Source organism: Leptosomus discolor, chromosome 7 (genome assembly GCF_034619465.1).
Source record: "Leptosomus discolor isolate bLepDis1 chromosome 7, bLepDis1.hap2, whole genome shotgun sequence".
Lineage (NCBI taxonomy): Eukaryota > Metazoa > Chordata > Aves > Leptosomiformes > Leptosomidae > Leptosomus > Leptosomus discolor.
This window is the reverse complement of record NC_141397.1, coordinates 21,336,116-21,361,352: the sequence shown is the minus strand read 5'-3', so window position 1 is coordinate 21,361,352 and position 25,237 is coordinate 21,336,116. Positions and strand designations below refer to the sequence as shown.

The window sequence follows — 25,237 nt, the reverse complement described above, 5'->3', positions numbered from 1 at the left end:
TTTCCCCTTCCCCATCCTTAGGAAAAAGTGTTCAGGCACTCTACTCACCAGACTAGTCACTTCCAACCGAATCCCCATCTAATCACTGAAGGTTTTGTGTTTCTTACACTTTTCGGTGGCTCACAAAAACTGTGATTGTTTGTTTCAAGGGGCAGGAGATAGAGTTGTTATTTTTTTTATTTAGCAGGTTGTGGGGATTTGTCCATCAAAAAGCAATGAAAAAAAAATCTTAGATGGACAAACACTGTCAGAAATTTGATAGCTGATTTTTCATTGTATTCAGCTGGGATCACAAAACACCAAACCCAAGTCCTTTTCTGTTTATGTGTGTCATGGATTAAACCCAGCCAGCAACACCAACTAAGCACCATGCAGCCACTCACTCACTCTTCCCACCCCTCCCAATGGGATGTAGAGGAGAATCAAAAAAAAGTAAAACTTGTGGGTTGAGATTAGAACAGTTTAATAATTAAAATAAAATATAATAATAATAATTGTAATGAAAATTAATCTAACAAAAAGAGAAAGAGATAAATAAATGCCAAGAAAGACAAGTGATGCACAAAGCAATTTCTCACCAGCCGTTGACTGATACCCAGCCTATCCCTGAGCAACGACCCACCCCTCCTGGGCAAAACTCCCCAGTTTATATACTGGGCATGATGTCGTATGGAATATTCCTTTGGCTCGTTTGGGTCAGCCATCCTTGCTGTATCCCCTCCCAGCATCTTGTGCCCTCTTGGCCTCCACTGGCAGACAAGCTGAAAAGTCCTTGACTTAGTATAAACACAGCTTAGCAACAACTAAAACATCAGTGTGTTATCAATATTATTCTCATCCTAAATCCAAAACACAGCATAGTACCAGCTGCTAGGAAGAAAATTAACTTGATTCCATCCGAAAACAGGAGAATGTGTAGTGCCTTCACGTGTTCTGAGCCCCTCTAAAGCTCTCTTATCAGAATTGTTCGATTTTATATTCCATAAACTTTATAAAGCATTGAAGTTGAATCGTTTAGTACAGTAAGTGCTCAAACTTTCTAATAGCCACAGTTAATTTCTTAACCACACAGGAATTAACTATCAGGAGGGTGCTTCACCCAGAAGTCTCAGTCTGATCTTTAAGAACTCACAAAAATTATTTCAATGAATAATCATTTTCTGATGAGAACTAAACTTTCATTGCCAAGACATTCTTGATTACTGCTCAGCTGTGCCTGCAACTTCATTAAATTGTAGGAACCAGTAAAGCTGTTATTTCTTAAATGCTGTGAACCACCTCACCTCTGTAGTGTGGGAATAGTTTTTGTGGCTTTTATTTCATTACTTATCACAGCTGGATTTCACCATTTTCAAATTTGTGATTCCATTCCTTTTTTCATTTCTTTTAATTTACAGAAGTGTTAAAATTTTGTTACAATTCACAACTCCCTTACTTGCTCAACTAGTAGCACCAGTAAAAAAAACCTGCAAAGATGTAAATCTTTTCTTGCCAAGAACCTTTTCAGGTATTATTTAGAGATTTAATATTTCCCATACATGCATTCGTGTACAAATTGTATTGAAAATTTTCCTTCTCAGTAATGAGTATTATTGTTTCTTGTGTGCTTTTAATAGTACATGCCATTAGCAGATTATGCACTTGAAAATGCTGACTGATTATTAGTTCAGTTTCAGCCATTGCAAATCCCCTTGCTTTTGAAATGGAGAAAGGCTAAAAGAGCCATGATTGTACCTGAATTAGTTAAATTGAAGTGGCCTGTATGAGAATATTTGTTTAATAGACTGTTTCTGTGGTGCAAAAGATATAGGACCAATTTTTTCAAGGTATATGAATCCCTAAATCTCATTAGATGTCTCTATGCCTCCTTAGATATCTAAATACCTTAAATACTTGGCCTTTGATCTCCTCCAAATGAAGTTGCTCGATTCATTAGTGGGATGAATAATGTGCTTTATTAGATGTGAATGTCATTTTCTACCAGAGCTGACTCAGAGCACAGGCAAATCATCAACACAGTACTCTAACTCCCTAACTTTACCTAACAATTTAAACACCTCAGTTATCCCCAGGAAGCTCTTAGTTTGCCATTCAGAGATCAGCACGATCTCTGAAGCTGTAAGATTTTCAGTTCTGGATGAATCTTGCCAGTGAAAATTAATGGAATTACTTGTACAGTTTGTACTGCTTTGTTTTTACATACTTTATCTTTTTGTATGAATTACTGTGGCAGTCTTTAGGAAAGTAATTTAAATTTAGTTTGCTGTTATAACGAGTTATCATTATGACCAATTCTAAAAGCGTTGCTACACTACATACTAATTAAATTCAAAGACCTTTTATGCTATTGATAAACTTCTTCCTGTAAGCTTGCCTCTTGTGATAGGGGTATCCTTTTTTTTTCTCAGTGTTCTGTTTTGATTGACTATTTTCAGGTACAGGTCTTTAACAAAGACAGGGAAAGGTGTAATTCAGCTGTAAATAGACTGAGTTGATCAATACCGTAGGGAACAAAAGAAACCTTGAGGAGTGGTGAGTATGATACAGAAAGTATCATATGTACGGAGAGGATGATTATAGCAATAAAACTGGCTCTACCAAGAAACAAGAATTCTGTGAGCAGTTAGACAGACTGAAACTTCCTTCATTATGGACAGATACACCTCAGGGATTTCTTGGTATCTGTGAGGTGGTGAACTCATCCCCCAAACCTTTTTTTCGTGTGAGCAGAGTAAGGTCACTGGCATCTACCTGCTGTCTCGTCTCTCTTCATGTTGAAATATAGCATGCTTGATGCATATTTGACTATCTGCCACCATTCGTGGAAATTATTTGGTGGGTTCAAAAGTGGGTGGGGGATAGACAGCAAGACAGACACAAGCACATCAAGAGTTGTGCAAGTCTTGCTTTGTCAAAAAAATAGCCTAAAGATGAATGCATGAAGGAGAAGTTTTTACACTGTCAGCCAGAGCTACCACAGTTCTGCTGCCGTTGCCTAAATCATTTACCCACACAGGTGAAATGTCAGTAAAGAAGCTTACAGTATTTTACTTGAATGGATTAAAGCACACTAATATTTTAATTGACAAGTTTCAAGATACATTTTACAAATGTTAAATTTCCAATCATTTGTTTAGCTGCTCTGGTTGTGTCATTCTACTTAGAACATGAAAGTGTTACAGTCCTTCATTTGGGAGACTTTGTATCTGTGAAAAAGGTGCTTTAAGGGTTGTACTTATTTTTATGCAAGAAGGGGAGAGCTTAAGACAGTGTGTGCCATGGCTAGTAAATATGTTGCGATAGTTTTGGTACGGTTATGTCCTGAGTTTTACATGTCACAGAATTCTTCTCTTGCTATACACCAAGGATAAAAATTATTTTGGAAATACGGTCAAGTCTTTTTAATTATTTCTGTCAAATTCTCTGCCTCAACTTAGCAAGATAGCAATTTTATCAAGGAAGGAGCAGAACTTGGATAACAGATGCTTTAGGTTAGGCCAGTATTTTAGCACCTTTTATAGCAAACAATTGAAAAAGCTGTATTTTCAGAATGCTGTGAAAAAATCATTCAAGTCAACTGTTGCTTTAGAAAGGCAGATTGCCATGCAGTGCTGAGCCATCTGAAATTGGAGACTGAAATTTCACAAGTACTTGTCTCACTTTTTGAATTCAAGCAATGCTGAGGACAATGTGATACAAGCAAAAAACCGCCAAACTAGTGATTGAAAGTCCCAACACAGTGGTTCCTCCCCAAAAATGTGGCTTGAATAGCAGTCATCCTTTCTCTACAAGCAGTGGGGTGCAAGCAAAGAGGACAACAGTAATATAGAGACAGATTTCTTATAAAGTGGGTTCAAGGCATTTAATGTTTTAGTAGCTATTAGTTAATTTAACTGGAGGACAGCTGACAATATATTACAGGAATAAGAAGAATCCCCTTTGAAAAGGAACATGTTTGTTCACTTTGCTAAATTGAGAAAAAACAATATGAAAATATGTAAGGTTAATGTAAGGTTGAAGACTCAGTCTTGTCAGTTTGGAATATTAACTAAGCCCATCTTAAAACACTAAACGATAACCAATAACTGAGGCAAAATGCTTGAAAAATACAACTGTAGGGCACAGAATTAGCACTTGCTGAAGTTTAAGGAGGGAGGAGGAAGCAGAGCTGTGGTACTGTGAAATGTAAATCGTTATATCACAGAGAAATGCAGTTTGGGCAGACTGTGCTTCCTAGTTGGCCTCACAAACACCACCACAGGGAGGTGTACACACTGCTGTAAAAAAAAAGTAGTGCTGTAGAATCATAAAATCATGGAATAGTTTGGGTTGGAAGGGACCTCAAAGATCATCTAGTTCCAACTCACCTGCTGTGGCCAGGGACACCTTCCACTAGACCAGGTTGCTCAAAGCCCCATCCAGCCTGGCCTTGAACACTGCCAGGGAGGGGGCAGCCACAGCTTCTCTGGGCAAGCTGTGCCAGTATCTCACCATCATCACAGTAAAGAGCTTCTTCCTAATATCTAATCTAAATCTCCCCTCTTTCAGTTTGAAACCGTTACCCCTCATCCTGTCACTACCCTCCCTGACCAAGAGTCCCTCCCCACCTTTCCTGCAGGTCCCCTTGAAGTACTGGAAGGCCGCTATAGGGTCTCCCCAGAGACTTCTCTTCTCCAGGCTGAACAACCCCAACTCTCTCAGCCTGTCCTCACAGGGGAGGTGCTCCAGCCCCCTGACCATCTTCACAGCCCTCCTCTGGACCCACTCAAGCAGGCCCATGTCTTTCTTGTGCTGGGGGCCCCAGAGCTGAACACAGCACTGCAGGTGGGGTCTTACCAAAGCAGAGTAGAAGGGGAGAATCATTTCCATGGGCCTGCTGGCCAAGCTTCTTTTGATGCAGCCCAGGATGTGATTGGCTTCCTGGGCTGTGAGCGCATGTTGATGGCTCATGTTCAGTTCATCCACCAGCACCCCCAAATGCTTCTCTGCAATGCTGCTCTCAGTCCACTCACTGCCCAGCCTGTGTTTGTGCTTGGGATTGCCCTGACCCAGGTGCAGGACCTTACACTTGGCCTTATTGAACATCATGAGGTTCACACGGGCCCACCTCTCCAGCCTGCCAAGGTCCCTCTGGATGGCATCCCTTCCCTGCAGTGTGTCGACTGCACCACACAGCTTGGTGTCGTTGGCAAAATTGCTGAGCGTGCGCTCAATCCCACTGTCCATGTTGCGGACAAAGATGTTGATCAGCACCAGTCCCAATACCGACCCCTGAGGACCACCACTCGTCACTGGTCTTCAGCTGGACATTGAGCCGTTGACTGCAGCTCTTGGAGTGCAGCCAGTTCCTTACCCACTGAGTGGTTCATGTTTAAAGAAAGATGCTGATAGCTGAGTGAAATATGCCGCTTGGAAGCACAGGCATTTTATGAACAAAAAGATGAGAAGATTAGCTCAGAGAGGTTCAGTAGGCCATCAGTAGGTAGTATCACAGCTACAGGATTAACAGTCCAAAAGCAACTGGAATGTTCATGAGGGTTAAGCTGGACACTGATGCATGAGCTAATGTGATGCCAAAACCATGGACAAGCCGAAGAGCTTACTGTGGTCATTCTGCAGCTAGAGAGGTAGCTTAACTGCAATTTGGAAGGCTACATATTGAAGTAGTGTCTAGGGGAGTAGAGGAAAGTAATGCTTTTTAAGTTAGAAGCCCTGTCAAGCCACAGAGCTGATCAGGGATCGATATCTGCTGGAAGGCACTTAGATGTCTGGAGAAGAATTTGCAGATTTTTTTCAAGGATTGGTGAAAGATTCAAGAGAGACATTTTTTGAAAGATTATGATAGCTACTTTTCTTTCCTTGATATATCAACACAGTTCTAGGGGATGATGTTAGAAAAACACTCTTTTTCTACGTGTACCACTGCTGTTTGGTGGGAGTTTGCTTCTCCAGAAGTGCGGCTGAATTGTGTGTGGCATCAATGGCTGTGCACTGGGCAAGTGAACGCATTTGATTGTGAAGATCCAGTCTGCATAAAAGGCATTTAGATCAAAGGAAAAATGCTAGTAAAATGTGACTAGGTGCTCTTTGCAGTCCTGAAAAGTGTTGGGTCTGCTAGAAGAAAGTTAAGCAACTGTGTAAGTCCGTATAACAGGAATAACACATCTAGGAGAAGACACAGAGGTGCTGGGAAATGATTGCTCAGCTAAAGCTATTTGTCTAACTATCCCACTGGCAAGGAAGAGATACAACGACTTCTTTAAGTTGTGTACTGTGGAGGGAAATTTGTGCTTAACCTGGCTGCCTAAATAACTAAATTTGGCATTCCTGTAAGGAAGTTCAAGGGCAGAAGAGGCCAGGCCAAAACAAGAATTTAAGACATTGAAGGAGTTATTTAAAATTATCCTAATCTTCTAGTTTCGTAAGCACAAAGCCAACTTGCATACACTCTTACATGTCACTAAGCAGAGTATTTGCCCAGTTCTTGGTTCTGTCAAAGTCAGAGACCAGTGGTTCACACCTCACAAGAGTTAACAAAAGACAAGTGTCATAGCACAAATAGAAAAGGAGCTATGGCCATTATCCATGAATACTTCAAGAAGCCTTTAACAGAAGAATATTGATGTTATGTCCAGAGTTAGATATTATACAAGTCAATTTAATTGAAGCAAGTAAATAAACAAAAACGGTACAGCTTTGTGATCCTAGAGGAAATATGGAGTGTGACCACCAAGCCTCTAGAGGCTCAGGGTGGCATGTTGCAAAACTGAGTCAATGCTGTTGAAAGAACTTGGACAAGCCCCAGCTGTCATACTCCTCAGTATGATTTATTGGGATTTATCTGTTCCTGCCAATGCTAAATCACTAGGTTAAAAAGCCATATTGACAATTGCTTGTTAGTTTGATTTATAAGCACTGGAAATTCTGAGTGATGCTATTGAAAGTTATCCCTCTTCTTCACGTCAGTTTTGGACAAAACACCTTTTTCTCTGACGTTGAAGTTTTAAATTGCAAGTTTTTGAAGTAGGAGTCAAACCAAAGACTCTGGACAAATGGAAGACTTGTAGTTCATTACCTTCTTAAGCCATTTTGGCAGTTCAGCTGTCTTTGTAACTCTGAACTTAGACGAATGCTTCCTAGGCCCTTGAGTTATCATTGTTTAGGACTTGCTGTCTAGCAGTCAAGTCAGTAAACACTTTTTATGATATGTTCAGAAGAAGATTTATACTGTTACATAAACAATAAATATGATAGATAATTGAATGCAGCTTCTTTAGAAGTGGTTCTTTTAACCAATGAGAGATGGTTTCTACAGTGCATGAACAAAAAGGGCAATTTACTGCTAAGGAAAATAGATTCCTTGACGGTTATTGCAATGACAATCTGTGGATCCTAAATCACTAATTACAGTTTGAGGTAATGATGTTGTCACATTGTTGCCAGATGGAAGATTCATTTTACTGGCCACTTAATAAACAACTGGTAAACGATTGCACCCAAATACACATATTTACATATGCAGAGTGCTTACTGTGTCACAATGATGCTAATGGCTTAGAGAGTGAGTCTTCTCAGTGTGATCTACTAATGAGAATGTCAGAATAAATTATTTTCTCTGGAACTGTGAGCCATCTATCTGCCACCTGCATGGGAGCTCCTGAGCTTCAGATTTCTGTCTGCTCGATGCCTGTTGAAAGCTGGAATGCTTTCCGGAGCAGCAAATGAAGTTTTAGGACCTTGGGTAGTTCAGGGGGCAGAAGTCATGCTGTTTCTAAAGGAGGCTAGCTAAAGGACAGGTTCCCATCCAAGTTCTGTCTCATACCAGGAATATACATAACATATCTGAAAAGATTTCTGGTACACCATACTCACAGCTTTCAGTGGAAGAGCTTAATGGATTTTACAAAGTTGTCTCTGCATCTTAGGGAAAGGGGAGAGGTCATAGAGATAAATGGGCCCTCCTCCCCAGCTGCCATAATTCATTGTCTGATTGGTACAGAACCCATAGTTTAATTACATATTAAGAATAGTCTGTCGTATTTCTGTATTACCTCCCATTTTAGAATCTCAAACAAGGTTTTTTAGATTGCACCTTACAATTCACAGAGGTACGGTAATTTGTACTTAAACCTGTTTAGCTGGCAAGAAAACAGTGGTATGGGTGACTTAAGGGGTCACAGCAAACAATCTTTCCAGGATCCTAGGGAAGAAAAAGGACATCTGAATCATGGCAGTATTGGTCATCTTACCTGTATTCCTGTCTCTGTTGTTGCCACTGACCAATACTAGTGGTGAAATCCAAAAGTTAATTTTGAAAAGTGAACGAGATGATGGCAGCAGGCTGGTTTATGGAAGGCAGTCCAAAAATGACGAGTGTTAAATTATTCACTTAAGTAAGAGCCAGCTGCTAAAACGCAGGGCAGGAGACAGCTGGGAATCTGAAATGGTCATAAAATGAACATTAGTCAGCAGTATCATGGTGTTCTTAAAATAAATCAAATGCAATTCTGCAGTGTATCAGCAGCATAGCTTGCAAGACATGAGAAGCTCTTCTTGCATTGGAAGGACCAGCAGTATTATGTCCAATTTTGAGCATTATTCTAAGAGTACGATAGAGGCCAGTCCATGAGGGCTCAGCAGAGACCAGTAAGAACGGTTTGAGGGCTAGAAAATTTGGTCAAAAAGGAAAGATAGGACAAACTTGGGTTCTGTAGTCTAAACAAGACTGTGGAGAGTTGATATTAATCTTCAGATATAAAGATTGCCTGAAAGAGGAAGGGAAAAAGATTGTTTTACTTATTCATGGTGCGTTGGAAATAATGGGCTTAAACTGTAGAGAATTGAGTTAGCTGTTAGGAAAATGTTTACAGTAAGGCCAATGAATACCATAATAAATTGACAGGGGAAGGTGTTTCCCTCTACCTTCAGTTGTCTTAAAGAACTGATTAGACACACATCTTTCAGGTATAGCTGACCCAGATCTAACTGGTCCTGCTCTACAACCGAGAAGCTGAACAAAGTGATTGTGGATGTCCTGTTCAGTTTAGCAAATTGATGGGCAGGACAAACATGTTTCCCCATGGTGATGTTAGGCTAAAATTTACATCGTATTCACTCCTGTCTCACAGCACATTTTTTGGCTGGCCGTCACTGTGTTGTTCACACTGCTCTGGCTCTGGCTGTTACCTACTGATGTGTTTTTTTGCTGAAATGTGTATGAGGCCCAAGACTCTGAGGAAGGGCCTGGAGCCATTCTTTTCCCTTCATGATTGCCTCTCTTTTACAACTAATACTTCTGCATACTTTGCCAAAGATGTCTACTTGCGGATCATTTTATTTGAAGTGTTGTAGATTAGCCATCCAGACGAAGTTGTCCAAGTAATGCTGGGTGTGGGGAAGGACTGTTTCTAGTATAAAAACCACATTCCAGAGGTTGGAATTTTTCCAGGGCAGGAGCAATGTTTTGCTCAGTGTCAGCACAATACGATCCTGCTGCAGTATTGTCACATTAAAAATAATATTAATTGTGATTCCTAAGCTGTGTTTAGAGTTATCTCTACATATGTCTACGTTTTGAAGTTTTCCAATTAAAAAATAGATAATTTAATAGAACATTAACCTTACAGAGAAGAGGAACCTAATATACTAAGACACCACTGTAACTTACTAATTATGCATTATTGTAAGGTTTTTTTACTTTTCTAATATTTTTACTGGTCTAGTTTTAAGTGTTTCAAGATTGTTAGAGAAATTTAATGATTATTGTTATGGGAAATAACATCTTTTGTCAGTGTCACTCTGATAACATTTATTTGGAGTATTTCTAAATTGGTCAATGGACAAGTTCATTTGCAGTGCCAAGTTCTAGGGGAGACAATTTTGGAACTAAAACTATGGGGCAGATTGCTTGCTTCTGTCCTGAGTTTAGATTTGCTGATATTTTGAAATAAAACAAATGCCTTCTCTTTGAAATAGACTTCAGATTCCTGTAAAAATAAATGGGTTTTAGAATCATCTCTGATAGATTCGCTGTGTATAACTCCCCTCTTGTCTTTTAAGTCCATTTGAAGCTTACTTCTGTCTTGCTGTCACTATCATGGTAATAGCTGAGGAAAATCTGAAATGTGGTTTCCATTGTTCTGTCCAACTCAGTGAATGGTTTTCTTCCCATTCTGCTTGACCCCATCTGCTTGCTTTGTCCTTCCACTGCATGCTGTCTACAGGCTTCCTGGGGAAGCTTTCTTCTCAATTGTGGTCTTACTGTGCTAACTCTGATTGTGGATTAAGACACTACAGTGATACAAAAAAAAGGAAACTTAAAAATGAAATCACAATAGACCATGGATTTACTACAGATGCTAATTTTTTTCCATTGTTTTTGTTTTTGTTCAGATTGTTTCTCAGAGGAAACTCTCCAAGTCCTTACTCAAACATGGGAACACAGCAGGAAAGTCATCTATAACAGTGAGTCTCAAATACACTCTTATTTTTCTGTTATTTAGAAATATCTGATATGACTAATTCTCCCTAAAAGCATCCTGCTAAGTCACCAGAACAACCCTTCATTGAGAAGTGTATTTAAATTGTTTATTTAACAGATTACTTATACTATTTCTGACAAATGGTTGTTGTAAGGAAATGGCAACAAATAACATGATTTGTACAAAAGCCACAATATTTACTACTACTACTTTTGAGGTACTTTGATGGCAGTGAGAAAGTTGTGCTACTTGATTGTTTTTAGTTGAAGATCTAGAACCTTCAGAGATTCATTTTGTGACCTGCTTTGACACAAAAAGGAGTCTGATGTTTCTTGGCCCTTGGGCTTTTTCCAGTTTCTAACAACTCAGAAAACACACACGCACACCCCCAGCAACAACAAATGCAGAAGTTTGATGAGATCAGATATTTTAGCTATGTTGTAATGCAATTACACTCTGGATTGTTATAGCCCCATGTGTATCTTGAAATCTGCAAATCAATTTATTACCTCTCTTTCATCTTTCTCCTTGCTGGCTTATTTGGGAGATCAAGCTTTCCTGCACTGAACCTAGCATGCTTGTGACATTTGCAGCTCTGCATTAAGACAGAGACTACAATAAAATATTCTGCTTTGGGAATCTCTGCTCTGTTGCCTCATGGGGCTGAGAAGGATTTTTTTTTCCTTGATGTGCAATTAGCCAGATGGATTTCTTTTGGCTTGATTGTTTGGATTTTTTTTCTGCCTTCAGCTACAGAAGAGACATCAGACTGTGAGAAAGAATGCTTTCTGAGAGCACAGGGAATTTTCTTTCTTAGATGTCTTCATTGGTGTTTGGCAGGGAAGTGATTTGCTTAAATGCATAAGGTAAACTCATTTTTGGTCTGGGATTGGAAAGGAATTCCCCACTCGTCTAGCTGAATAGAACCAGGATAGAGTTTTGCTCCCTAAATAACTTGATGTGGTTTGCCTGCTGGGATTATCTGGGCCTACTTCGTGTTGTCCATCCCTTTGTGTTCTGGACCCCTCCTGTTCTGTGGGGGACACAAAGGAGCTTAGTGTTGTGAAAACACAAATGCTCCAGTTCAACTGAAATCATTAGGCTTGTTAGTGGAGTGTTCTGGCAAAAATTATTGCTCTGTGATATACAGAAGATCAGAGAAAACGGGTCAATAGTCCCTGCTGGCCTAACACTGGACAATAACTATGAAATATGGACCTTAGTTACTTGCTTGGGCTTCCAGCCAGTAGTACTAAGGAACAAGTTGACTTTACTCAAATGGGTGAAGACTGAACTCGGACAAAAATTATTATGTGAAAAGTTTGCTGAGTAAGTCAACAACAGAGTAAGTCAAAATGGTTTATCTATCATTATTTATGGACCTGGGGACATACCAGGTGTCTGTCAAGTATGGAAGTTACAAATATTAGTTTCCTAGCTTGTTCAATGTACTGAATTATGAGTTTTTCATAGGACTTTGAAACTTCCTATGTCGGCATGTTTTGCTGGAATTTTATTAGCCATTTGACTGTTTAATGTCTCATTAATACAATTTTATTATATGGCTGTGGGATGAAAACAGAACACTGTTTATCTTCTCCAGTTAGAAGTCTGTCAGCATTTATAAGAGAGGGTTTGTTATTTTCAGTTAAAAATTTTGTGAAACTCGGTCTGCAAGTCCTGGAACACTGTTAGTCATATACAGCTTATGATCTTTTCAACCATCAGACTACAAGAAAGAGAAATGTGTCAAACTCTATGGGCCAAGTTTCCAGCAAGCTCACATTTGCTTGGAACGTGTGAAACATGACATGTGTGCCTGTGTGGTGGTACTTTAATGCACAGTTAAGCATCTGTGCCCCTACATAGCTCATGTGAATATTTTGCATGAGAAAATACCACAGTTCACTGCAGTAAGGTGTTACAGCCAGAACAGTCGTGACTCAGGGAATTTTAGTTAATTTAATTCCTTTCTAATTAACATAAACCTTTAATTACCAGTTTGGGTATTGAGAAACAATCATGACAAACAAACTCTTAGGGAAAACACCTTTCCTCCCCCTTCCCTGGGCTCAACTTCATTTCAGACACCTCTCCTGCCCCCTTCATTGTCTCCACTCCCTTTGCCTTCACTATGTGTTATGCTCAGTGCCTTTGGTGAGGTGGCAGTTGGCAGAGGTCAGGATCAGAGCATAGTGATTTCTTTTTTGCTGTTTTTTATTTCTTACTCATTTTCTCGGCCCTGTCATGGGCTTACGCACTGGCCACAGTCCCTTTGGGAGTGTCCCTGCTCCAGCGTAGGCTCGTCTGCAGATGCAGGCCCTCAGAGGTACCTCCTCTGGCATGGACCACCTCCTTCCAAGAGTGCATCTCCAGCTGTGTCACCAGCAACATCCTCTTCTCCATGCCTCCTCCTGGATCTTCTTTAGGGTGGCCTCACAGGCCTCCTACTGCTCCTCCCTTTGTGACTTCTGCCTCTAGCAGCTGCTGCCCTTTCTTAGATATGTTCACACAGGGGCACTGTATGCACCTCTTATGGGCTGATGTTTTGGGGTGCAATTCGTAGCTGCTGCCTGCTGCCGAGCCAGCTATGACCAGCATGGGGCAGTTCACTGCCTCCCCACACAGATCACCCCTGCAGCCACTACTACCAAAACCCTGACAGTTATGCCCAATGCAGAGTCTAAGTTAATTTCTGTCAAAGAAAGAAAAAAGGTCTTAAAAAATCCCAGTGATACTGAAGTTTATTGAGGCTGTAGACAGCCTGGCTAATTACTGGGAGCTGCGTTTGTGGGCAGTAAAAGCATCCTGCACTGCAGTGCTCTGACTGCAGCTCTAACCTCGGTGGCCTTCAGCTGGCTTGAAGAATAGCTGGGATGTCCCAGCAGCTCCCCAAGCACCTGGAGTCCGTGCAGTGGAGACAGGCTGAGCCTGGCTGGGGAGCTGACGTGGCTGCCAAGTGTGTGGCTGTGGGCATGAAACACCCAGGAAATAGGTTCTTTTTAATCTCTCGAAGAATATTTACAATAGGGAAAGATTTTATAACTGTCAAATAGAATATAATGTGGTTTGTTTCAAAGAACATTTTTCAGTGACATATCCCAGGTTTCTTAATACATTCTCTCCACTGAAGCGTTTTAATGGCTTAGTCAGGAAGGCTGTTTAGCTTGATTTTGTTGGGATTTTTTTAACAACGTTGGACAGCACAGTGACTGGCATGATTATTGGCATACTTTACGTCGTCTGAAAGAAACACTACATTATTTTAGTGTTACTTTTTTCTGACTCTGCCTACAGTAAATGGTTTTGCCAATGTAGTAGCTATTGCAGAAAAACTATACTAGGAGCATTCACCTACTGTAAATGTGCTTTTCATGGCAGCTAATGACAGGTGACTGCATCTTTTTCCGTTTAGCTTGCCAAATTATGCTGAAGCAGCATAAAAATAATTAAACTTTAGACCCAAATAGTAAAATTCTTGTATAGGTTTTTTGTCCCCTTAGACACTGTGAGACTGTGGAATTCTCTGTTGTCCTATCTGAGAAAATGTACTTGGTTATGGCAAAGGGATCCTGATGGATGTTGATGTCTGTCCATTGACAGATGATTGACAATGCATAATCGCATGATACAGAGAATCATAGAATCAGAGAATGGCAGGTGTTGGAAGAGACCTCTGGAGATCATCCAGTTCAACCCCCCCTGCTAAAGCAGGTTCACCTAGAGCAGGTTGCATGTGATCACACGCTGTGCATACATCATGTAGGAAGTTATTCAGGCTTGTAGGCTTAACAAGGTGACACTCATGAGCTGAGCAAGGGATTCACTGAATGTTCTTAGCCCTTCCTGATTGCAAAGACAAACATATTAACTTTTACCACAGTTCAGTTTCTTAATGGAGCCTACACTCTTCACACTGGAAAATGGCATCTTTCTCACCTTTCATTACACCATGCAAAACTTAAATGCAGCTTTCCATTTAGGTGATTGCTGAGGAATTGTCTGGCAATGATGACTACGTTGAACTTTCGTTCAGTGCACGGAAGTTGGATGACAAGGTAAGCTGCTTGATATCAACCTTATTGAAAGATACAAGGATGCTTGCAAATATAATTTGATGAGATTTTCCACAACAGGTATTTTTTGCCTTATATTATTAAACACATCAGAGATTTCAGATGAATGTTCACAATGATGCTTTCCTCAAGTTGTTAAGTAATTAAAAAAAAAAACAACGAACCCTCAGGGGAATCTAATTAAAATCAAGACAAGGTAATTACACTATAAACAAGACAATTTAATTATTTAAAATGCCGTAGATCAGAAGTGCATAGAGAAGTCAACTTTCTGTAAGTAGTCAAAGATGTTATAGTTGAAGTAAGGATCTTAAAATAAAGCTAGAAAACTTCATAACAGCTCAGTCATAGTACACATTTTGTTCAACAAAATGTACCTTGACTGTGAGAAAATGACTCTGCATATTTGTTAAAGACTTTTTCCCTCTTTAATAAAACTCTCCACTGACTGAAAGACTAGCCTTCATTAAAAGGACTACCTCTTTCTGAAAATATCCCTTGTTTTTTAGCAATATATATTTAATAAACACCTCAAGCAGCACACAGCTCAAGAAATCCAGATGACTGTAATGCACACTGTCTGTTAGTTCAGTATAATAGCAGAGCTAATTATTTGAGGTAATCTGGGGAATATCTTCGTAATTAATGCATGTCATAAAACTATGACCCTTTTTAGATAATAGGGCTTTACATATAATTAAAGATCAGATGATTACAATTGTACTGGATCACAATATCTACCATTCTTATGTAGTCCCTTCTTATATAAGCTGCTTCTAATAGAAACATATGGTAACACTATACAAAAGTCTATGATTCTGATGCTCCAATCATGTGCTTGTAAAACATTTGACATGTGAGTAGCTTAAAATGAAATCAGTGAGAGTACTTTGGGGTACACACACCAGATTTTCAAAATCAAGCCGTAACTGATAAATAATATTTTCGGTCAAAACTGCCAGAAAAACTCAGGCAAGCAGAAAATACACAGAAAGATTAATAGTACTGGAATTTATTTAGAATATACAGATAAGAAACATTACTATGCTCAGGATCATTAACAATCATAAATGATCAGGACCTGAATTTTCTTCTCATCTGAAAGATGAATTACCTCTTCCTTCAGAGTTGCTGGAGTCTTAGTGTTTCTGAAGCATGTAATCTATTTAGGTGTCAAAATGTAGATTTAACAACCTGTCTTTAGATAGCCATCTTTAGATGTGATTTCCAAAGTTGTACACAAGTTTCTTCCTGTTCCACATGCTGTCACATCTAGAAAAGGAAAGGACACGTACAACATAAGACTCCACGTGGTCATTCCTTTTCCACAAATGTAAAATGTAATCTGGTGTAAATACTATGATTGCTTATGGCTCTTGTTGGTATAAATTAAAAGGATGCTGCCAGAGTGTGCTTCTGAGCCAGGTCAGTGTTGTCTGTGCAACGGATTTAGAGAGTGATCGAAACGCTTTATGGGGATAAATTAAAGAGGGTCATTCTGAAATATTGCAAGAATATTGTCATTCTTGCCATCTTAGCATTTCCAGTCAAGGTGGGCTTCATCTAATAAAAAATTCCTGGATGATGCCTTGTGCAACAGAAGCAATGACTCGTCGTCATTTGTGAATCAAAACTTCTGTCTTCAGCTGATGAAAATCATTGGAAGCCTATTACAGTTGAAAGAAGGCTTTCAATTGCCTGCAGCTAGAGACATAGCTCTAAACGTGGCTGGACAAGAATTTTCTTCCTCCACCCTTTAAAGGAAGACTTGAAAGAAGATCCAGATTGTGGTCCTTAAAAGTATGAGTTTCCTCCACTAAGGAAAAAGATGGGAACAACGCATTTTTGGTAGATTAAACAAAATTTGTTGGTGTGATTTAACTGGCAGGGTATGTTTATTGGGGTTTTTTTACTGCAAGAGTTTTAGAGAAGGCAAAGGTAAAGCCCACTCAATTTTTCCTGAAGGGGTAGCTGAAACATTCAGAAAAAAATAGAAAGTCACAGGTACGAAAGTTTCCTTTAGTTAACTGACTTTGCAGAGATAAAGGTTATATTTTTTTATTGCATTGCTTGTTTGGAAGGTATAACTGCATTTTCATGTTTTATTGAAGCCCAGTCAGCTCAGATGGCACATCTTTGTTTCAAGAGATCCACTGAGAACACTTCACAGTGGAACAGTAACTTTTGAAAAGGTTCTATTGCACTAATAGCTATGTCACAATTACCGTAACAAGCAGCTAAATTTTTATGATAGCTCTAATAAATTATGAGCACTGAGGCAAGCAAACTGCTTGTCCTATTCTGAGGGAGACAGTTATCACTGTTTGGGAAAGATTCTCCAGAAAATGTCTGCAAAATACAAGATAATATTGCTTTTTTATGTGTTTCCCTGGTACTAAACTACTATGACCAAAAAAAAATCCTTAAATGCCCTGTCTTGCTGCTGAAGAATTTTCAGAATTATTTGTGTCTTTTGGCTTCTTCAGCCTTTTTCTAAGGGACCTGTGACTTGACCCCCACACCTGAATTTTAAGAAGTGTCGTGCTCTGAAAATTACTGTACTAAAAGGCATGTCAAACTAGGTGCTTAGAAAAGGAGGTAGTCAAATTTCTAAAGTTTAAGCCATGTACTTGTGTTATTACTGTGTAAGTGCTGCACATACTGAAGGAACAACGTGGATTATACCGTATAGTAAATGCATGACAGGAATTATTTAAACATTATTAAAATCCCAAAACAATAAACATTTATTGCTGTTATTCTTCTTTCAGAGGATATTCTTGTGAGATAATGCAAAGCTGTTAGATTCAGCATAACAAGCAAAAATCTTGATCACTAAAGCCCCCTGTATACTAGCAGTTTCAAGCACTGAATGGAGTCCAGATACTGAGTCTACATCAGGGCGCCTTGAGGCAAACTCTGGAGTTACAGACTTTCTTGGGTGTTGTGCTGATTCTACACACTTATATCAAATGTCCTGTAACCATGTAATTGGAACAAATAAGCAAACATATGGCTTTGTTGTTTAAAGCCCCACATGATAAGATTTAACAAATACATGTGCACGTGCTTTGCATCAGTTTCTAAACATACCATCACCTTTTCTCTAGTAGGAAAAGAAACAGATAATTCTCAGAACACCAGTCTGAACACAACACTGATAGGTATCATCTTTAGGGCATGGAAAAGACTTTAGGTTGCTTGAGCCTTGCTCAGGTCTTTGTGGCCCCTAAGGACTCACTTCCTTCTCCAGACATTCAAATTCAGGTGTCCCTTTTCAAAGCCCTGATGTCTTTCCTTGTTTTGCAGTTGTGGAACTGTAGAAATGCCTTAAAGACAAATTTGACTAAAAGATGTGCCCAGACTTTGACTAGCATCTTATCCAAAGCTGTTGCAATCCCAATGGCTATCCAGCTAGTCAAAAATAAGTATGGTGGGCATTTGGTGTGGAGAAAATTGTAGAATGATGCATATTACAGTAGTTTTTACACTAACACTTTTATAGAAACATTGGAAGAGCAAACAGAATTCCTCACTTCCCCAAATTGATGTGGAAGTCTGTGGTGTTGGATATGGCCTGCAGAGAAGAATAATATTCATATGTATGAAGTTAATCCTGTCACTCTTTTGAAGGAGAAAATTAAGAAGGGAGTTGAAACTGCAGAAAATGGACTGAGTCCATTTGAATCCCTCTCTTGCAGCATTACACAGTTAGAAATTTAAATTAGTCATCTTTTCCACTCCAGAGATTGCTAACACCCAGAGCTACTCTTCCACCCTCCACCCAGCATGTCCAGAAGAAATGAGATGTTGTTGAAACAAAAAAGGCTGTGGCCAGACTGTGGTGATGCTATAGAAAGCAACTTGATTTAGGTTTGTGTAAGAATGCTCAGGGTTGTTAGCTGGATGCCAGACTAGGGGAAGGTGTTCTGCAGTGCAGTATGTATGTAACCTCAATGTCTGTCACAGATTTGCTTGTATTTAAAGACATCAGACAATTTTCTACATTCCCTTGCTCTGTCATATTAACATGGGCCATGTTATCACATCCCAAAGAAGATGTGCTTCTTAAACCGTCTCTGATCCATCTTGCCAGTATTTGTGTTAGTTGGTAGCAGCACGATGTCTTGGCCAATTAACTTCTTTTCTGAGAGGGTGGGCAAATAGTGTGAAATTCAGGCCCACTGTAGAATACGCTTTAAAGGGCCTTGCCTGATAAAACTGATGTCAAAAGACCAAAAGGTCTGGAGGCAGAAAGAAACAAGCTAAGTGGAGAAGGAGCTAAAGCTTAGGAATCTGGACTGGGTGTAAGAAGGGAAAAGACTGTAAAATGACATTTCACAGTTCTGCCTGCTGTGACTGAATCGTCAAACTGATAACAATAGCAGTACTGTGGAAAACCTTGTGGAACAAGGACAAGAATAAAACATTGCTGAGAGACACCTAGAGGTCTCACTAAAACCACGCTGGCACTCCTTTTTCATTAGCAGTCAGGGAAGCACCAGCGCACTGTGCAAGAAATCTTGAGAGTAACTTGTCCTGTATTTTATTTTAGGATTTTTTCAGCAAATCTGATCCTTTTCTGGAGATTTTCCGGATGAATGATGATGCAACCCAACAACTTGTTCACAGGACTGAGGTAAGGAATAGGGTTGGATTTACTTTCCAAGGACACAGATGCTGTCAGGAGGAATAGTTTATGCCTCCCATGTCACAAAAGGTATTGCAAGCATCTACATTTAAAAATAATTCCAACTCTTGACTAATGGGTATCAGGTCTTGAGGTACACACATGAGAGTAAGGGAAGATAGTACTGAAGCCAAAGACCCAAATGTAATTAAACTGACAGATATTCTGTTTGAACGTCAGGGGTTACACGTAATATATTTTGCCCAAACCATACTACAGACAGTATCATATTTTCCCACTAGTACTGTGTTGCATCTTCTCTACCTCCTCACAGGTTGCTGGTGCTAAAGAGGGTTGTAATCTGGGTGCTTTAGATTTGTTTCCTCTGTCCCAGTGTCGTTACTGATTCCTTGGTAATGACTGGCACTGTCTTAAAAAGCAGCATATTTAGGTGTATAGGGTGAGGTTGTGGCAGGTATTTGGGGTTATGAGCCTGTCTGTTATTGGCCCCATAAAGTCTTCCTGGCAAGGCAGACCAACTGCCTCTAAATTGATGCTTCCCATCCCCATTGCCCAGTCCTGTATCTCTTCCATGGCTTCTGGTTCAGGGATGTTTTCCACAACCTTTTCCTTGTGAGTTACACTCCTGCTGAGGCATGGCAGTGCTGGGGCAATATCTGTAGCACTATTTGTGTATGGGTCCATTTCCCACCTTTTCTCCTTTTTGGGGATTTCCAGAGAGGGCATGTTGCAAACTGCAGGTTGCTCGAGGTCATGTATCACATGCATTTTGTTCTGCAAACCTCCAGCTGAGCTCCACATCCTTCTCTTTCTGGTGAATGAACTGTATTGAAAATTGGGGCTCTTGTTAGCATTCTGTTTGGAGATATGCAAATGTTAAGGGTTCCCTCCTTTTGTTTTCACTCACAGGTTGTGATGAATAACTTAAATCCAGCCTGGAAGACCTTTAAAGTGTCTGTAAACTCTCTGTGCAGTGGAGACCAGGACCGCAGGCTAAAGGTCAGAAGTCATTCCTACTTTTTGAATAGTTTTATTCACAGAGCACAAAAATTTGTCTCCCTTTTTTTGATTGAAAATTGCTACTCTGCACTGCCTTCTTCTTTGATGGAAAAGATGATCATTCAGCTGATTTATGATTACCACAATCATATTAAGGATGCAGAGAAGTGGTAATCCACTGTCATCAGTATATTACGCTCTAAACTTCTTACAGTAACCTCAAAAAATGATGGGGCTGTTTTTGCCAATCAGTTGGATAATTTGAACCCAGCAACATTTAACTGGTGGAAGTATACTCAAGGGAAGTGGCAGCCCTGCCACCATTTTAACTACTATTTCCTCACTTTTATGTCTGGGGACTCTCTGTAAAAGAAACACTGAATTATGAGGTCTGTTATTATATTTGAAGAATAGGGTGGCCACAAAAAGACGTGCCATAGTAATGGCAGTGTTACTAGTCAGCACAAAGTTGGAAACTTGGAGCTTTGTGTAGAAAAATTCATCTGCTTGTGGCTAATTCAGGTTAAATCAAGGCTAAATCCAATCGTTTATATCTTCTAATAGGGTTTAAGGTTAATACTAAATTAAAAAACGTTAAATGAAGAGCTGTCCCCAGTGTCTATTCAGCCTCTTGGACGTGATGAGAGGACACTAGACCCAAAATTATGTTTTACGTTTTTTCTTACCATACCAAATTGTCCAATAAAAATTTTTCCTTCTCCTTGCAAACCTTTCTTCTTTCATCATTATAGCTGCACAATCACGCAGAAGCGGTATTGTTATTTTTGGCTCGTTACACACTGTAGCATGTGCTGTATCGATAGAAAAAGTAAAATGCCTGGTGTCTACATGTTACAATGCATGCCACAAATGGGTGGAAAACATAAAAAGGAGTCTTATGAATGCTTGAATTTATACTGGTCATGCTGATAGTCATTTATAACTTCACAAAATCAGCACTGTTGTTATGGAAAAACAGTGGTACTGACACAGTGTTTGTATATATACATTTGTGTGGTATTGGGGACGTAAAAGGAAGACAGGTATGAATGGTTTTCTTTATAAATTGTTTCTGTCGCTTGTGGTACTGTTGGGCAAACAAGATGAGTCCAAGAGCAAAACAAGTACAAAAAGAGTGACGAAGTTTGAGGAAATAATGAGAGATGTAACAAGGAAAAGTGAAGGATGAGGTAGATGGAGCACAGGACACTTATGAGGCCAGACCAGTGTGTTTGTGACAGGTGCATCTGAGATGTTGGAAGGAAGATCAACACCTCGGGTGGTACAGAGATCCGTGAAAGATCTTTCTATTCCCTTAGTTGGTAAATGGTCAAACCAGTTGTGTTTGGCATATCCAATGGGTTTGAAACAAGAGTTGTAGTAGATGAATTAGAGAATGAGGTGTAGGGAAAGAACAGCCTCTATTTTAAACTGCAAGCAAAATTAACAGTATTTGCTGAAGAGGATTTCTAATGCAAATGAAGAAATGTAGAGGAGTTATTTATTGTAGCATGTGTAGGATGACAGTAATGCGAAGTGTCAGGATAATGACTTTGTTATCTTGGGAGGTTGCAATTTTACAAATTTCCTGGGTAGATTAAATATCTATAAGTTAGTTGCCTGAAACATAGAAGACAAGCAAATTACTCTATGTTGTATAAGCAATATAGATCTCCAGGAGAGGAAAAGAGGAAAAAAAAAAAAGCAGCTACCCTCCAGAGGTAGTAACATGACTGACTCAAAGGACAGTCAGGGAGAAGGGGTACTGCCACGGATGGGGCCTCCACTGGTGCCTCTGATGCCTAGGCTGCTACTTCATGACAAAAGGGAAGCATTGGAAAAAGCACAGGCAGTGTTTTTTTGGACAATGACTTCACATCAAAGCTCAGGCAGGGTTCGGAGATGAGCTTTTGCTTTTGAATGGAGTGAGCTATGAAAGGCTTCAAAAGGGAGGGTGAGCAGTTCTTTGATGTGTCACAGAAAGGCAAGCCACTGGTGGGACATACAGACATAGGTGACATGGCTAAAGAAGGTTGGAGTACCGTAGCTGCTGCAGCATTCTGCGAAGGTAAGAAGGAGCAGAACTGAAGGGGGCAAAATGCTAGAGAACATGGTATACTCAAATTGTGAGATACTGAGGGGGTTTAGAAGAGATGTAATATGTTATGCAGCCTCTCTGAGAGTGCACCTTACACAACCAGATGGAGAAGGTAGAGAAATGTGGTTCTGGAGGGAGAAACATGCTTTAATCTCTCTGAAATTGAGGTGAGAATGTATGAGAAAGGCTGAGATTTCAGCTTGGGCAAAAGAAGATGGGTCTGGGAATAAAGGGGGTCTTTGAGCTATGAGCAGAGAGACAGTAGTCGAGTTTGTTTGCAGATGATACTGGCAAAAGGGAGGCTGAAGAGGGAGAAGTGAAGAGAAACAAGAATAGTTCTTTAGGACTGCCTGTAGAGAAGATGAGGGGAAAGTCAGTGAAGGAATGGGTGAAGAAAACCAGGGCGAGATGGATCTTATGAACCTACTGACAATTTTCAAAATAGTCTTGATTCTGTGGGAAATTTTTTTTCTTTTTTTTTTGGACAATACGTTTTTATTTGTGTATGCAAGTGTTTGCAGGCCCTGATTTAGTTACCTGAGTATTTGCCTGAGGTTGCAGCTCAGACCTTTGCAGAAAAGCTAAAAGTAGTAAGAGTTGCACCAGATAATTCATGAGTGCAGAAATACTTTTAAATTAATTGTGACTGTAAAGTTAGAAAAAAGCTTTAAGATTCTTTAAAATTTAGGCCCTTTATACCTTTTGGTGGGTGTAATGTAAGACTGCTGTCATAGAGCAGCCCCCCAAATCACTTGAATGTTTGACAGATAGCATATAGTACTTGTCAGATGACTATTCTGTTTTCTTTCTATATGGACTATAACTTAGGAATTTGATGGCAGCAAGGACAGAAGAGTGGAAATTGTAAGAATTAGAGAGTTGAAGTGTCTGTGATGGGTTTAGCAGTGTGTGAATGTTTATACTTTGATTTACATTGCCTAAGCATTCCAGTCTTTACCCTACCATATCTTAGAACATTTGACATTAGTTGCTTTGTTTCACTTCATAAAGTATATAGCAATAAGTCACTGCTAAGTGTTGGAAGAATTCCTTGTGACATATTTAATGTGGGGAGATTTAGTGTATTCCAGCTGCCTTGCTGAACATCAACTTCTCGCCAGGATTCCTTGGTCACTGTGAACAGTAATTCCATAAGGCTGGGTAGTTTTGTACCTGTGCCTGCTGTTTCTTTTTAACATACTCTGGAAGGCATAATCTAAGTTAAGGCTTTAAGAGGCACCAGAAATGCTTGGAGGGAAATGTTAGCTTGTGGAAATTCTGCAAATTAAGAGAGACTTCTTAACAACGGCAGACACGTTGCAACTATCACCATCTTTGTTTTCCCTATCTAGGCTCTTTGGAGCTCTGAAGTCTTGGCCTTTCATCTCTGCCACTGAAGTTGCATGGGTACTGAGATTAGTGGTCTGATTTGCGTTATGAGGAATGGGGATTAACACAGCAAAAATACACTAAAACAACTCAGTTTAACTTACAGAAGTTTGCTCTTTCTGACTCTTGCACCCAAAGCAGCCTTTACACTGTCTAAGCATTTGAAACTTGCTTGTTTAAAATGTCTGTTCAGAAAGATAAGAGAAGCAAGGTCGCTAAAATCAGAGCAACCAATAAGCATCCTTTACAAAGTCTGTTAATTTGAATTCCTTATGGGCTTTTAAAAAAAAAAAATCTAATTTTGCTTTATTTAGCTGTGGTGCAGAGAGAGCAGTTATTTTTTTATTCTCTCAGGATGCCTTGTAAAACTTCATTGCAATTATTGCTGCTCTAGGTTTTATTATGAAAAAGATATATTAGATTTATGAACCTACTGAGCTTTTCTTCCCAGACATTGAAACCATCTGAGAAGTCTCGTCACACTTCAGTGCCAGTCATAACTTCTTCTAATGCTAACAGTACAGAAAATTTGTGTATGCGTTGAAGCGAACAAAATACCTCTCTGATCCAAAAGTAGTGCATTGCTTTTCTAATATGTAAAGAGATTCAGTTCACAACAGTAATTACTGATAAATCTAGGTGAGGGATATAATACTCCTGAGAGCAGTTTTTACCCTAGTCTGTTGTGGTGAAGGTCTTGTAAATTGTAGAATTTTGGCATTCAAGTTTGGTTTCAGCATGTGAGGTATGTTGCCATCAAAGGTTTATCTAAAACACAGATGTGCATTGTGAGTATCTTCTGGTAGAGATCATCTACTGTCCATCCATTCTGATAGTTGCAGCATTTCTCTTTTTCTAGAGGAGTCTTGGTAATATACTCTGAAAAATAATATCTTTTTGTTTAGGTATTAAATATTGTAATACTTGGGAAATAAACACCTAACAAAGTTCTGTAGAGGCACAGGCCAAGCAATGTGCATGGCATAGACTAAGAATATCTTCTGCTGAGGTTGTACAAAGAACCACACTGAAAGAAATTCTGTTAACAAAAGTAGGAAAAGAGACAGAAAAAAATGGAAGAAAAAAGTTGCTGCGGTTGAAGTAATGAGCTGCAAGGAGAGGGGAAGCATGTGTCATATCTGTATAGAAAGTCGTTTCCATCTTCCACCCACACAGGGAAAATTCTCAAAAGAAGAATGTCCATTGGCTATTCTACCTTTCAAAAAGCTGTGCTTTGCAACTGTATCATTGTCAGTTTGTTTATTGTTTCATCCCTGCCTAACCCAGATTACAGATGATGATCCTGGTGACATTTGTGCATGTACAGTTATGAGTGGGACCCACAGCTGTGTTTGCCAGGGCTGTTACATACATCAGGTCATAAGGCCTCTGTATGAATGGCTTTCTGCAGCATGAAGTCCTGAGACATCACTGTTGCTTACCTTTGGGTGACCGTGAGAAGGTTGCCTCTTCCTGTACACTTCTAATGAGGTTTAAACCTGATTCTGCTATTCTTCCCTATTCTCCCCTATTCTCTCATGTC

At 39.6% G+C, this 25,237-nt stretch overlaps 1 protein-coding gene across 1 annotated transcript in view; it reads left to right on the top strand.

Moving 5' to 3' along the window:
- CPNE4 (copine 4) overlaps window positions 1-25,237 on the top strand; it is a 188,421-nt gene that overhangs the window by 74,726 nt on the left and 88,458 nt on the right. Inside the window, exons 3-6 of the mRNA XM_086468413.1 lie at window positions 10,393-10,464; window positions 14,465-14,539; window positions 19,113-19,196; window positions 20,118-20,207. Of these exons, the coding sequence (XP_086324539.1) occupies window positions 10,393-10,464; window positions 14,465-14,539; window positions 19,113-19,196; window positions 20,118-20,207 (321 nt within the window). The remainder of the gene's footprint in view (window positions 1-10,392; window positions 10,465-14,464; window positions 14,540-19,112; window positions 19,197-20,117; window positions 20,208-25,237) is intronic.